At 44.9% G+C, this 15,932-nt stretch overlaps 1 protein-coding gene across 4 annotated transcripts in view; it reads left to right on the top strand.

Annotated features, from left to right (window-relative positions):
* The window catches only part of bahcc1b (BAH domain and coiled-coil containing 1b), a 64,628-nt gene that overhangs the window by 23,040 nt on the left and 25,656 nt on the right, over window positions 1-15,932 (top strand). For all 4 annotated transcript variants that reach the window (XM_085415981.1, XM_085415979.1, XM_085415978.1 and 1 more), the window contains 4 exons: window positions 8,712-8,870; window positions 12,657-12,767; window positions 13,042-15,039; window positions 15,723-15,834. In XM_085415981.1, the coding sequence (XP_085272107.1) occupies window positions 8,712-8,870; window positions 12,657-12,767; window positions 13,042-15,039; window positions 15,723-15,834 (2,380 nt within the window). The remainder of the gene's footprint in view (window positions 1-8,711; window positions 8,871-12,656; window positions 12,768-13,041; window positions 15,040-15,722; window positions 15,835-15,932) is intronic.

The raw sequence follows: 15,932 nt of genomic DNA, 5'->3' as shown, positions 1-15,932 counted from the left end.
TTATAGCCTGTGTATGTGAATGTGTGTGTGTGTTTGCTGTGGCTGGAGGCTGAATGGACCACAGAGGCGTGGCACGGGCATGTCAGACTGGATGACGACCAAATCTTCCAGAACAGGCTTCTTCACTCTATACCAGAGCTGCAAAACCACTGTGGTGGTAACTGTGGGGAGTTGGGGGTGGGTTGGTGCTACATACACATCCCTGTACACGCGCGCGCACGCACACATGCGGAATTGCATTATTGACCCTCACCGCGGGCTTCCCTGAAATATCAGCAACCTTATGCTTTTGATTAGTGTATGTCTGCATGTGCCTGCACATACCATTTGTGTTTCATTCTGACCCAGGCAGCAGACCAGTCTCATATGACCCCTGTTCTCCAAATTCCCATGTTTTCCTTGGTAAAACCTGGAAAAACTTACTCTGACAGCCCCGCCGCCAAACCCTCCCCATCCACCCTGCTTCCTAAGAATCTCTCCCGTTGTGAGTTCCTGTTCTTCGAAGCCATATATGGTCCTTCCTGCAGCCGCGGGTGGGTGGGTGTGTGGCGTCCAGAAAGTCTGTGGTCAAAAGCAGGAACATTTTCCTCTTTTCTCAAAGTTTAGCGGTGCGTTTGTGGACTATGTTCGCCAATGGAAAAATCGGAACAACTCCAGAGTGTGTGCATGTGTGTGTATGTGCGTGTGTGGGGGCTGGAGCCGGGGTGGGGTAGGCAAGGTGCAACGTTTTCTTCTCATTTTTCATTTAATTCTTCCAGCTTTTGATTTCATTTAATCTTCATGGAGCAACAGCCAGCAGATTCGGTGCTTTTTCTTTTAGGATACTTGCTGTTGTTGGATGTTTAAGTACACACGTGTAGGTGCTGTGAGATAGGAATGTTGCTACAGCAGTGAATGTTCAAAGATGGTAGCAGAGAGAACGTGTGTGTATCCACGTGTGTGTGTGTGTGTCTGTGCGTGCGTGTGCGTGGATGGCGAGGCTCTAGTCCGCAGCCTGGGAGTCAGGCTTTGAGCAGTGCTGTTCATAGTCTGCTGATTTATGCGCCTCACAGGGAAATCTCTCATTTGTAGCTCTTTCATCTCATTTTTCCCCTCCACTCTTTCTCTCTCTCTTTCCCTTTCTCTTCCTCTGTCCTTTCTCTTCTTCCCTACGTAATGTGATTCAGTGCAGCTGCTCGTCCCAGGCGACATGCCATGCTTTGCTTGCACACCCTACTCTCTCTAACATGAATGAGTCAAGAGGAATCGTTGATGAATAATAAGATAGAGCAGAAGGAAAATGCTATCTGGATCTAGTCGAGCAAAAGAACTCCTTTTCTCCCCTGAACATATTCTTTGTAAGCACCGCTTGGGCGCTTACTCACACATTGAATGTGTTTGTGTCCCCAGTGCCATAATGCTTTTATGGACCTGTGTGCGTGTGTGCGTGTATGTGTATGTGTGTGTGTGTGTGTGTGTGTGTGTGTGTGTGTGTGTGTGTGTGTGTGTGTGTGTGTGTGTGTGTGTGTGTGTGTGTGTCTAAGCGCCTTCCACGAATGCCTTGTTTGAGTAGCCCTGTCACTTGTGCAATTCCGTGGTGTCAAAACAGATCAAAAAGGTCTGGCTTGACTCCTGGCCCTAGACACACAGACACACACACACTTAGATATACACACACATGCACATGCACACACACAGACTGAAGGCTCAGTGCCAGGGCCCTTGGTGGTTGGAGGCTTATGAAAGGGTCGGACTGACGAGAGGTTGCCAAGTGTACGGCAATAAGCGTAACAGCCAAGCTAACGAGAGTCAGAACCTCTGACACACGCGCGCACACACACACACACAAACAGACACACACAGAGTGCAGTTTCAGACTCTCGAGTTCTTTCTGCGAGTGACAGTATGTGTGTGTGTAGATGTGCATGTAGGAGAGAGTTCAGTATATCAGTGGGAGCACAGAGGCTTTTGTTAATTGGCAAATGTGACGATACAACACAAGAGGCTATTGATCTTCCATCGGATGGAGATTGATTTAACTCATCATCCTTCCAGGTGTGTGTGTGTGTGTGCATGTATCGATCACCAGCAGTCCATTCAGTGAGATGCAACAAAGAATATACCTCCATCACTTTATCTGTGTTTGCTTCTTTTACCACAGGACTTTTTTTTTCTTAACCACTTGCAACAAATCTACCTTCCTCTTCCCCTCTCTCGCTTCTCTTCTTCATCTCCCTCTTCTTCCTCTTTCGAAGAGTGAGAAATCTTGGAATGTTCTGTCCTGTTTCATGCTTTTTTTGTTGTTTTTTTCACAGTAAACTTCATCAAGCGCTCTTCAGTAGCTGCCGAAGCACACAAAAGAGGCTGCAGAGTTATATCTTTTCTCACTTTTAAGCATTTTCAGCTGAATTGACACATTATATTGCATATAGTGTAACTTAATTGGTTTAACAAATGCCAAAGCAGATCTTTTTATAACGTAAAAAAGAGAAAATAACCTTGATGTTTTGGCCGCATTCCTTCATCAGACACTTGCTTTGGAATTCTCCATGAAAGGCTCTATGATGTTATTGTTTCTAAACATGACTGCCAAGGTTTTTAAGTAGGCCTGATTGGTTGATCCTTGATTAAAGCAGTCACGAGTTCACCTTTTTTATTTCCGAAAAAAAAAAGGGCATTTTCATTACATTCCTCTTGGTAGCGTTTAAAGGTTCCCCCCCTTAAATAGGCCCATACGATCACTCTCACTAGCAACTGTGTTCTCATTTTTAAGTTCCGTTTCTGTCATTCTTTATGTTTATATATATATATATATATATATATATATGTATATATATATATATATATATATATATATATATATATATATATATATATATATATATATATATATATATGTGTGTGTGTGTGTGTGTGTGTGTGTGTGTGTGTAATTTAATTTTTTGGGCCCCATGTTATCCACGAGAATACCAGAAATATGCCAAGCCACAAAAACCTGCCCAGAAAAGTAAGGCGCATATCCAGCCCCTTTTTTTCTAAAACAGTGTTTAAGTGTTTTTGAGTGGATTTTCCCCTCAGCAAATCACATTACAGTCAATCATGAATAAACTAAAGCAGATTTTGCTCACTGTAAGTACAACTGCCTGTATTACTGTGAATCGAAGCTGATTTTTATTACTTTGGATAGTCAACATCGGAGGATTCGCTGGCTGTGTGTTTATACACTTTTCCAAGTTACAATGCCAACTCGGAAAAAAATGGGAGGGATACGAATATGTTTTCTACTTTAATTACTGCCATGGAGACTTCATGTAGCTATCTACTTGGTTGGGAACTTCTATATGTGGCAAATAACACATGCAAACACAGAGATAGGTGATATACAATCCTAGTATCACTGGGGGTCACAATGAATATTTGAATAAATGGATATTTGCAGCTGATCAGAAGATTAAAAGCACTGATGAGTAGCGTCTACGCTCCTTCATCGGCTGAGGCTAATTCAGCATATTTGCATTTGTCTATTGGTGTTTCTGCTGAGAAAAAAGGGGAAACTCCAAGTGGATGCAGTGGTGACAGATGGAAAGGGAATGTGTGGATCAGGATAAAACAAAGGCGGAAACGCAGGCCAGGAGGAGAGGAAGAAGGGGAGGAGAAAAGAAAAACAGGGACAGAAATGAGGTTTATGTTAGTGGCTGGCCTCTGAGATGATTTTCCATATCAGCAGGCCAGAGAGACAGAGTGGGCAAATATGATTTTCTCCTCAACTCAACCAACAGAAAACAGCCAGAGAGGGTCAGGAGTCAGGTGACAGGAAAAGGGAAAAAGGGGGGGAAAGACGAGAAAAATGAAAGTAATGAGTAAATGGAAAAAAGATGGAGAGATGGGGGAAGGGCAGAGATCTGATAGGGGTTAGACATTAAAGAACAGCTGTGGGAAGAAAGTCAGGAAGGAATGCAAAGTATTTACATTGCTAAACTTAAATCACAGCACTACTATTTGAAATAGTCGCCTAAGCTTCTTTTTCATTCAATGCAATTTTATTTTGTGGCCAAGATTTGTGTTTCTTTTTAAAAACCCCATTGCTCATGTGAAAGTTGTCTTTCTTTTCTATTGTCTGTTGCACTAGACTTGATACAGGTAGCGTTATGTGTGCATCAGTGTGTATTTGACGTGTCAGTGTCAGTATACGTTTGTGCGAGAGTCTGCATTGCCAGGGGCCTTGAGAGCAGCCTTACACGAGCTGTGTTTTATTATGACTGGCTGAAAAGGCCGCTGATCTACATTTGTACAAGAGAGGATTTGGAGGGAGGAGGGGTGGGGGGGGAGAAAAAGAAAACACTGCAACGATCTGCTGTGAGAGAGGAGAGCGTGCGCGAGAGGAGGGGGGAAGAGAATAGGGGAAGATGGAAAATGAAAGTCTCGAGTGTCTTTGTCGTTTCCTACAAATTTATTATGACTACAGAGGCTGCGGATATCAAAAGCAAAAGATGGAAAGATTTCGACTTTTAAATATTCTGGCTTGTGTGTGTGTTTGTCTTGATCACTGTGTGTGTGTGCGTGTGTGTTCTGATGCTTGGGATCCAGCTGTATAAATAGACACACACACACACACACACACACACACACACACACACACACACACACACACACACACACACACACACACACAGATTTGTCTTTTAATACTCGCTGCTACCCCATCTTGCTCTTGACTTATCCCAGTACCCTCCCTCTTGCATATGTGTGTGTGTGTCAGAGACAGATTGGCAGACAGCTAAAGGCACTTGTGGTTGTGGTTGTTAGGGCATCGGGACGTCGTTGAGGTGAAGGTACTGTACGCGTGTGTTCCTGTGTGTGTGTGTGTGTGTGTGTGTGTGACTCAGATGTGGACTGTTGTGGTAATTGCCTCTGATGCGACGCAGCGTTTATGAGTAACGACCCAACCCACCACCTCTCTCTCGCCCTCTCTTTTTCTCTCTCTCTCAATCCCGTGACTAATTACCTGATTCCCTGTGGATTTGTTTCCTCCTTCCCCTACAACTGTTCAGTTTGTTCCACTAAATGAGAGCATGCTGATGAGCCAAACTGAACTGAGTCTTCTTGCTCAGTTTGCCGAAACTGTTACAGCATGAGATTAGACTTGCACTCAGTTCCGTGCAAGAGCTGAACTTGGTTGTGACCCCGTGTGATGGTTTATGAATGATCAAATCTTTTGAAGGTGCAGAGCAGGCCCAGCCGACCAAATATGTGACCGCAAGAGCAGACTCGTGCTAAGACATGAGATCGAGTTCTATAAATACTGTACCTCTGGTTTGTCTCTTGTTGATTCTTTTACTAGTGTAGGGAACTTGAGTTTAGGAATCTCTTGGGAAGTTGGATTTGCATCTTTGTTCGATTTTTCTGCGAGGAGTTGCAGTGAGTCGGCGACATGTCATTTCAGCAGTTTTTGCAAACCGGTGTTTTACTTGTAACTACCTAATGACTTCTATCCCGCCACTTTATCCCTTTAACACTGATTCTATGCTGGACTCGTTGCCAACCGTTGACTTACAGCTCAGTACATGATAACGGGATTCTCACGTTACGTCAGCAGTGCACACACGTGGCAAAGATGGAATTATGCCTTAGCTTGTAGGCAGCTATTCAACAGGGGAAGGCTCAGGTAATTGCGAGGTTAATTTGTTTATGCTAGCACATATAACACCACCTCACAATGATTCGAGTCAGCTAACCAGTTTTTTTTAAATGTTATATCTTAAAATTCTCGTTCATGTTTGTACTTGAATGGTGCTTGTTCTGATCACAAGTGGTGAATGTAGCTTAGCTAAAAATTTAAGCTAAGCTACAAGCTAACCTAAGTGCCTCAAACTAGCTTGCTTCTAATGGCCACCAGGAGTTGACTGTATAGAAGTTCATGAGAATATGAATTTGCTGCTCACGTGATCTCTTAACTTAGTACACACTTTGTGGATGAGTTTATGATCTTGGTTGCTAGTTTTAAGTTTTACTGAATACAACGCAATGTGCGGTTTGTAAATTATGTCCCCTCTTAGAGTCAGAAAGGAGGACAAAGCAGCATGTGCTTTAGGGTGGCTGTCTTATGCTTGACCTGTCTTTATGCAATGAACTAGTGATGGGTCGTTCGCGAACGAAATGGCTCTTAGAGCCGGCTCTTTGACGTGAACGACGCGAGCCGGCTCCTTATCGCGAGCCGTCACGTGGGGTTTTTTTTTTTCTTTCTCTCAGCCTCTCTCTCGCACTTTTTTTCCGCTTCACTCTGCACGCGAGCCTTGTGCTTTACGCTGGGCAGAGGGGGGAGGGGCGGTAGTTACACTCCGTAGCACAGGAACAGAGCCAGAGAGAGAGAAAGAGAGGCAGGGACAACAACATTAGAAAGGTATAGTAATCATCCACAACTATTTTCGGTTGCAGATGATAAAGGATTGAGAAAGTTTATTCATGCAGGTCCATATGACAGAGAATATGCATGTTCTTTTAGTTTTCATATTATAATTTATATTTAATTGTGTTGTGGTTTGCAGTGTTTTGTGTTCTTTTCACTTTAAATTTGTGAAAGGAAAAAGCTGAAAATTTAAATAGTTAAAAGTTGAAATGTGAATAGTTGATTTTTGTATTATATGATTTATTTATTACATTTTATGTGGAGTGAATAAATAAAAGTATATTTACGGTGGCCCCTAGAGACAAAGCACATACAAACTTCAAATCACGTACGAACTCTGAAGCATGTACAAACTCCAAAACACGTAAAAACACGTACAAACTCCAAAACACGTAAAAACTCCAAAACACGTAAAAACACGTACAAACTCCGAAGCACGTAAAAACTCAGAAGCATATAAAAACTCAGAAGCACATAAAAACTCAAAACACGTACAAAAGACAACAGAAGTGCTCCAGGATGCTGGGCGCAGTGTTGAGCCTTTGTTATCTTGTGGCTACACAAGCCAGCAAGTACCAACGACCGGATTTGGTGTGTGGTAATAACAGGTAAATGAACTTTTTTTTAAATTATTTGAATATATATATGAGTGCCTGTGTATAAATACACAAACAATACACACATGCTTTCAATTGTGTAATTTAAGTGATCTAGTAGCTCTGCTTTGGAAGTTCAGTTAATGCTAGAAATGTGTTTTGGAGTTTGTACGTGTTTTGTCTCTAGGGGCCACCGCATATATTTATATATAAACATATATAAATAAAACCACTTGTTTTTACGTTAGTAATTCCTTTTGTGCATAATTTTATATTATTGTTAATAATAAATAAATTAAAGCAACAAAACAACCTGAAGAGCCGGTTCGGAGCCGAAAGAGCCGGCTCTTTTTAGTGAGCCGAACCGAAAGAGCCGGATCTCTAAAAAGAGCCGGAAATCCCATCACTACAATGAACGTGCAACGTCCTTTGGTTTCTCAGTCGCATCCCACCTCGTTTGTCAGATCTGATCTCAGAAGAACAAGAGAATGCGTCAATATTTCTCACTGTACTTCACTCACCAGCGGCTAAGTCCACTTTCTATTTGCAGCCTAAGGTTCTGATTCACACAGGAACAACCAGTGGAAACGCTACATTACCACATCTTCTATGTTGACCACGTGATGCACATCTACACCAAAAAAAAAGCTTTGGCATAATAGGAACAGGCGTAAATAAATTAATACATTCACACAGTTGTGTGATTATTTTACCCCAATCATACATGGTGAGATAAGAAGTCAGACCGCACTACAAGCCATGGTTATTGTGGTGCCTTTATTTGCATATTTTGTAGAGACTTTAGCATGTATGTTTGTGTTCGTGTTGTAATTAAATGTATATATTTAGCACTTTGGGCTAAAAAAGATCAGAAGTAATATTAACACAGTTTGCAGGGCTCAACTCTCGGGGTTTGTATTTGAGTAAAAGATTTAGGGGGTAAGAAAATGTTTAGGTGTCACATCAGGGGGCTGGTTTTTCATGCAAGGTCAGCTTAAATTCAGTAAGTGGGGCTTCACAGTCACTTGTGTTAGGCGTTAACGCTTTTTAAAAATTCTCTCCACCAGTGGGAATTAGGCACAACACCACTTCAACCTTGCAATCTTTTATTTTATATCTCGTCTTTCACTCTGCTACATGATAGCTATTTGAAGAATAACAGCTAAAATTGCCTCCCGGTGGCCCGAGTAGTTCAGCTGTCTCGGTTTGTCATTTGATGCTAATTCTGGCTAAGACCTGGCATCAAAGTAATGAAAATCATCTAAGGTTAAAGGTATCATCTTTGATTAAAAAAAATAGTTTAATGTCACATTCATGCCTGAGACCCCCATTTTATACCCATGAAGATCAAAATGGAATTCCTGAAGGTTTTTAGTGATTGTAGTTTTAAAGAAAAAAAAAAAGATCTGTGTGTCACATGGTAAGAGGAAAAAATAATCAAAATTGGAGGACTTCCATCTGCAGTGCGAATGTAGCCTGAGGGGATTAATTTCTCCTGGGCAGGTCAAAAATGAGTGTTATTATTATTTTTCTCAGCAGTAGTCAGTGATATTAATATGTCTGCAACAAACTACATCTCTTTCTTGGCACAAGGTAAAATCAAAGGCGTTCTCAAGTGATTTACAGTCGCGTGTGCTCATTGGCACCATAGCAGAGTCCCCATGACTCCCCTTCCCCCATTTATTCCCCTATCATTTCTCTAACCTCCAGGCCCTCTCTGTGTCCCTCAGGTGCCTCCTTCATGGGTTCATTCCTGGCTAGCAGCCTCGGGTCCCCGTCCTCCCACCCCACTCACCCCTCAGGACCTGCTGCCTCCCCTTCTTCCCCCTCCTTCAGGTCTGGACCCCATTCAAGCGCTTCCCCTATCTGGTACCCACATTCGCATGAAGGTAAGTTTCACACACACACACACACACACACACACACACACACACACACACACACACACACACACACACACACACACACACACACACATGCACACACAGGAAGCAGCGCAGAGAACTTGGGTCTCTGGTTAATCCAGGGTCTTGGTTTGGGATTAGATTGTGATGGAGCCATTAAGTGGTTTAACCAACACTGAGCCAAGGCCAAACACGTGCAGCAGTGATGCCTTAGATGATGCTACTTATGGAAACACACACACACTTCTTGTTCTGTTTGATAGCAAGCATGCGGTTTTGTGTTTGTGGCTGCTTTCTAGTTCACCATGTTCAAGCACCGTGTCAAAAACTGATGAGCAACCAAAATATTTCCCTTCTCTCTGGCCCCAACCCATAAAACAGGCCTCACATGCGCGCTCAAACCTCAACACAGCGTAAAAATAATGTTACAATCAGAAATTATTTAATAAAATTCTTCAGGCTTTCACCCCTCCTCTCTTTTAGGAGGGTGACCCCACCCCCGGTAAACACACATAATCACACACTGAAACTCACCCCCATTTCCAGCATCCTCTCCCTTTCCACAACCCCTCCCCCTTCTGACCGCAGCCCCACCCTCAGGGCCCCTTCTGGGCTAACCGACCTCCAACGGCCCCCTTCCTGATCAGACACACACACACAAAATGTGCGCATCCACACGCATCATGTCCTCTTTTCGACTGTTAACCATTTGTGGTGAAAGACTGAGCTTGACTTAGTTATCTGTCCCTTTCAGGTATGTGTATGCATGCTGTTCCTGTGTGTGTGTGTGTGTGTGTGTGTGTGTGTGTGTGTGTGTGTGTGTGTGTGTGTGTGAGAGAGAGAGACAGAGAGAGAAAACGAGACAGAAAGAGCGAGGATTTCTCTTTTTGACAGTGAGATGGGTCAAAGAGATAACTTCAACAGAAAGACAGTTTCCGCCACAGGCTGCGTTTCTTAACTGACTGAAAACGGCCAGAATCAGGATTTCACGTTTCACTACCTTTTCACTAACTGATCGCTGGTAAACAGTAACACACACAGTGATGTCCCCTCACACCACTGCAGATGAATTAAACAAACAGCCAGTGCTGATGTCGATATCATAAAAAGCAGTGACATTTAACCAGCTATCTGACACATGCAATTATAATTTTTTCACTGCATTTGAACACTTTTAGCACGTGCATTTAATGAAAACAATAGACTGTGTACCATTCGGGTATGGCTGTTCTACTATCCTGATCTTGTCGTTGCTGAGTCATGGATTTCAAAGCCCATTGTGTATGTAGTACACCTGCACTATTCCTGCCAAGACAAGTCAAAACGCCTACTGTAAAAAAAAAAAAAAAAAAAAAAAGGCCTCCTCTGACTCACTTTACCTGCCAGTGATGCCACTAACTACTTGAGCAAACAATAGCAAGCTCATACATTTGTCACTTTAATTGCCTCTAACCCTTACCTTTAATCACTCTGAACCAGGAGAGTAAAGAAAGCAAGCTCGGCAAAGCAAAAAACATCCCCTTCCCTTCCTTCTCACACCCTGCTGGCGACCAAGTGTACAAACACCGAAATTTAATTTGGACAAACATGCCGCCTGTCACTCACGCTGGTGGTACACTTCTCCACTCTGCCCTGAGTTTATGTTTTAAACACTAGACAAACTCGCAAGAGCTGGGTTTTTACCTTAAGGAACTTCTCCCGGTGCCTCTAAAGACTTTTGTCTGTAACGACTGCCTCACTCTCAGCTCGTCTAGCTGCGAAAGGACTGCAGTTGAGCCCTAAAAGTGAGCCCCGTGTGAGCTTCTGTCTTAGTTCAGATTCATAGAAAGAGTCAGAGGCAGGACCTGAACGGAGCAGCAGTGAAAGGAGGCTAAGAATGTGTGTGCGTATCAGACGTATTTTGTGTGTGTGTGTGTGTGGCTCAGCTTTGATGTTTGAGCACACACACTTACGCAGGAGTGCACGCACCCACATGCACAAACACGCGCACACACACTACAAATGATTGTTTTTAAGAATTCAAGCCAGGGAGCTCCGGTAGGCGGTCTGCCAGCTGGCCGGAGTCCAGAGAGTGGAGCGTAGCCAGCACGGAGAGAAGAAACCTGGCCGATACACACACACACACACACACACACACACACACAAAACTGACACACATAAAGTCACAGATGAGACATATTACCTCACACCCACACCAATACACACAGACACTATTATAGCCCCTTGTGCGCTTGTTTTCTCCTCTCCACATCTATCCTTGTTTTTTTCTGTCATTTCTCACAAGCTCATCTCCTTACTTCCCCTTCCACGTCCTCTCATCTTCACCATCTATAAGTCCTCCACTTCCCTTTGACACCCCCCCCCCCCCCACCCCACACACACACACACACACATTCCCCTCTCCTCTCACCATACGCCTCACAGCAGCACCAGATTGGGGGGCTTTTCATATCGACAGCTCTGTTTGTCTGGTGTCTTTTTTTTGTCTCCCTGTTCATTCAGTTGCTCACCTTTCCTCCCTCCCTTTTTTCCTTTCCTCTTGCTTTTTATTCCTCATCTAATTTTTTGCCACTCTGCCCCTCTGCTGTCTTTATTCCCTTCGCTCTTGTTTCTCATCCCTCCCACCCCTCCTGAGTTTTATCACTCGTCATTACCCGGGGGATTGCCCTTAGATGGCTGATAGAGCCTTTTGGCTAATTGTTGCCATTTAGATTCACTGGTTGTTAACCAGTCAGAGTAATCACACACACGCAAACACACACACACAGGCACACACATACACACACGGGTATGACACATTTGTGCATTTACACTGCAGCGTGAACACAGAAAGCCCCCTCCTCCTGACACACACACACACACACACACACACATGCTGGAAGCAGTGAGGGGGTGTTGGTGGTTTTGCAGTGTGACTGTGGAATGCGTAGGATGAGTTTTTATGGAGTGCTGTTTACTTTGGCCACCGCCGTTAAACTTTTAACGGCTGCCAATTAACAGGCCGGCAAGGACACTCTGTGGGGCATGAAACCAGCTGCTGGAGAACACACACGCATACGCAAACAATCCCAAGCCATTTTTCTCTCCACAGTGCTGAGACGTGCACCTCTTGTATGGTGTGTGTGCGCGCACGTTCATGTACCTATATGGGATTGTGGTTATTTTTGTGTGTTTTCTTTTGTTTCTCCCCTCCAATAACACCCTTCCCCAACCATATACACACACCCACAGTGCTGTTCACCCATCAATGCATCCAGCCACCCCCCTATCAACACAACCTCCAAGACCTCCTCTATCCCACGATGCAGTTCAACGTCCTTGAAGACGAGGAACAGAGTGAAACGACCATTTACCTCCCACTGACCTCATGGGAGGACCCCGTGTGTGTGTGTGTCTGTGTGTCTGTGTGCGAGTGTGTGTTTTAAAGAGGGGGTGGGCTGTTCAAATGCTTCATAATGTTTGTCTTGGGTTTGGGAGAAAGAGCAAATTCCACCCAGTAAAATGCTGCAAACACTTGGCAGTAGCTGTCGGCTGTGGTTTTTGTCACCACTTTGTCCACTGTAAATAATGTCAACTCATCTGGCATGTTTGTGCGAAAGTGCATTTATGGTGAAAGTAGCACTAACTGGACATGTTTTTTTTTTCCTGCATTTTCCAAAATGGCCCCGTTCCATGATAGATTGTAGAGATAAACTGTTTGTTTAGAGGGCTGCTGAATGTCAACGCTGCAAAGAAACATCAATTCTTTCGTGCTCTGCCTCCCACTGACAGGGTACCCCAGCTATTCAGGAAGTCTAGCGTCTCCTTTTCTCCCCATGAGTCCCCTGGATCACCATAGCAACAGCCTCTATGGACAGCACCGCTTCTATGAAACTCAAAAAGGTAGGTGTGTGTGTGTGTGTGTGTGTGTGTGTGTGTGTGTGTGTGTGTGTGTGTGTGTGTGTGTGTGTGTGTGTGTTCATAAAAAAATAGCTTTTTATATACAGGGCATCCCTAAAATGCTTAATCAGCATCACCACAGGAATAAGAACACCTAGACACTCAGAGTCCAGTTATTCAACATGGCAGTTTCTTGTCTCTTTTATGCAGAAATCATTGTAGGAACACATTTTCAACCCTAAAGATCTATTTTATCCTCTATATCTTGTGCTTTTAGATCACTTCTACCTGAGAGGCCTTCCTCCTCAGCCACCTCTTCTCTCCACCAGTCACAGCCTTCCTCCATTGTCCAGGACCGCTTCGGGACACCCACTTGGCTCTTGCAGCCGGGAGACAGACAGCGGGGGAGTTGGTGGCAAGAGCACCAAGGATATTGGCGAGAAAAGCATTTCGTCTGTGTCAAAGGAAAAGGAGCGATCGAGCAGCAAGGAGAGGCACCAGGAGAGCAAAGACAAACTTAGTCATCACCATCTTCATCAAATGAGCCCTGCTACCACTCCGTCTGGCCACCACCAACAAGCTTTCCCCCACCCCGCCCTTCTTCCTCACCTCAACCTCCAGGGAAGGGAGGAAGACCACAGACATGCTGCAGAGCGGTATAAAGAGTACAGAGACAGTGACTCGGGCAGTCAGGGAGTGAAACATATGAGTGCCTGCAAATTGTCCATTGGCTCGGGGGCAGAGGCTGGCTCTCGAGGAAAGGCGGGAGCACTAAGTAGCTGCGGTGGTGGTGCGGGTAGACCTCTATCTGGAGGCAGCAGAAGGTGCTCAAAAGATGGACCTATAAATGGAGAGATGAGGATCAGCGAATCCTCGACTTCCTCATCTGAATGTATGAGACGGGGGACAGCTGCAGCGACAGCAATCTTGGCATCTCCAACTCCCCACTCAGTGGCTTCCTACTCTATGCCTCCCCCTCCTCCGCCGCCACCACCTCCTCATGCCTTGCATATGGGATCCACGGTTGCGGGAGGGTGGTTACACCATGCCCATCATCATCCTCATCCTGAGTTTTACTGCTCTCCCGCTCCTCTCACACTTACGCCCTCCAAAGATCCAGTATCCACACCTGGCAGGGAGGCAAAGGTCATTGGCCCGACTTATGTGCCCTCAGTGGGGCCATTGGGGGACCTGGGCACTCCAGACTGTCGTGGAGCAGGAGGAGGTGGGAGAAAGGCAGATGATAAAAGTGGAGAAGGATCTCATGAAAGTTTCTCTCATCACCTTAGTCAACTTAGTAGCTGCCAGAAGAAGGAAAAATCGCAGCAATACCAGCAGCAGCTGGGATACGGCAAGGCTGACAAACCTCCTGACTGGAGTATGCAGACGCAACACTTCCACAAACAAGGCTCCAACGTCAATTCTCAGTCAGAACTGAGGTCTTGCAGCCTTGAAACTTCTTCGTCCTTCAGAGATGTTGAGGTTGTGGACGACGTTTACCGACCCTCGCTTCCGGCAGATGCCCAGGAGAAAAAGTCAGGTGAACAGGGCTTATCAAAAAATTGCCCCGATGCTAGCACTTCTCCCTTGGGGGACTGTTCCCACTCAGTTTCTGATGGGAAGATTGGACCGGGAGCAACACCTTCAAGGGAGGGACAAAAGGTTGCAAGGATAAGGCACCAACAGCACAGTAGCCACGGAGCGTGTGCAGAAGACAGGGGGAAAGACGGAACTCAGACAGCACTTTCATGGGGGGCACGAGGGGACCACCAAGAGGACCAGAGAAAAGGTTCGGTTGGTAAAGGTGAAGTAAAAGGGCTGAGCAACAAAGCTCCACACAATGATCCCAACCAGCTACATTCGCAACTGCCTCCACCTCTGTCCTCCTCATCTGCCGACAGTGAAGGCAGTGCCATGAAGAACCTAATGAACTACAGCTCCCAGCAGCCTTTGCTTCTGCCACAGAGGAGCCCCTTTGGAGGTCTAGGCTGCCTCGAGCAGGGTGGAGACAGATCAGAGAAGGGAGACAGAGGAGGAGCTAAAAGCAGCACCTCCCAGCAGGACCCTCCCAAACAGTCACTCCCTCCTCGCCGAAGCTCCGCTAACGAGGGGCAGAAAAGTGACAGAGGTGGAAAGGAGGCAGGGGAAGCAGGAGAGGGGGAAGTTCGACAGCCTCCAGTGGGTATTGCAGTCGCAGTAGCCAGGCCCCCCCATCGTTCCCCAGACAGCACCCCTGGCCACAGCAGGCAAGGCAGGGTACTGCACAGCATGAAAGGTCAGACATCATTTGTGCTCTGTGCACTGAAAATTTCAACATGAGGCTACATTAATGGAGAATATCAACAATTAAACACACAAGAACAGCTGATGGTGTTCTTGATTCACTTTGACATCTGATATATTTAGAATGACTCCAAAACCCTTCCACACTACTTATCATTTAGCACGTTCAAGAAGAAATTTATTACAAAATAATTTCAGGCAGCAGTCCCCAATCCCCGGGCCACGGACCGGTACCAGTCCATGAGTTGTTTGGTACTGGGACGTGAGAGTTGAGGCTCAGGTGTGAAATTGATGGTTTTCAGGATTTTTTTCAGTTTTTAGCGTTAACTCAGTTTCCCTAGGTCTTTTCCCGTGTGTTATGAATAAATCTTCTTCTTTTTTGGTACCGGTAATGGTTTTATTTTGTTGTATTTATCCACGACACCTTAAAGGCCGGACATAAACCAGTCCGTGGTGCAAATAAGGCTGGGGACCGCTGCTTTAAGATATATTTTGACATAGAATATATGGGATACATTAAAAGTTAGCAAAATCCATGTAATCTATGTAGACCATGTACTGTCTTTTGCTGTGCATTTATTTCCTATACCTGGTTGGAAATTGTTTACATCATTTGATTGTACATAAAAGTGCCGATAAGTTATATGTTTCTGGTGCTGTATTTGTGTAATTCAGGGGTGTCACGCCCTGTGTATCCTCTTGGTCGGGAGGCTGAGGAGAGGAAGAGGATCAATGAGGATCAGATCGGTCTTCATCACCTGGACAGAGACAGAGAAATGATCATCAGGTACTCTTAAACACATATTAACACACACACACGCATGCACACACAAACACATACGCACACGTTCACACACTAGCATCTGTTCATTTTTGCTCTTATCT

Source organism: Rhamphochromis longiceps, linkage group LG8 (genome assembly GCF_057381845.1).
Source record: "Rhamphochromis longiceps isolate RC_006_pf linkage group LG8, R_longiceps_female_GT1.1, whole genome shotgun sequence".
NCBI classification, from domain to species: Eukaryota; Metazoa; Chordata; class Actinopteri; order Cichliformes; family Cichlidae; genus Rhamphochromis; species Rhamphochromis longiceps.
The sequence above is the reverse complement of the archived record's forward strand: the minus strand, read 5'-3'. Positions and strand labels throughout refer to the sequence as shown.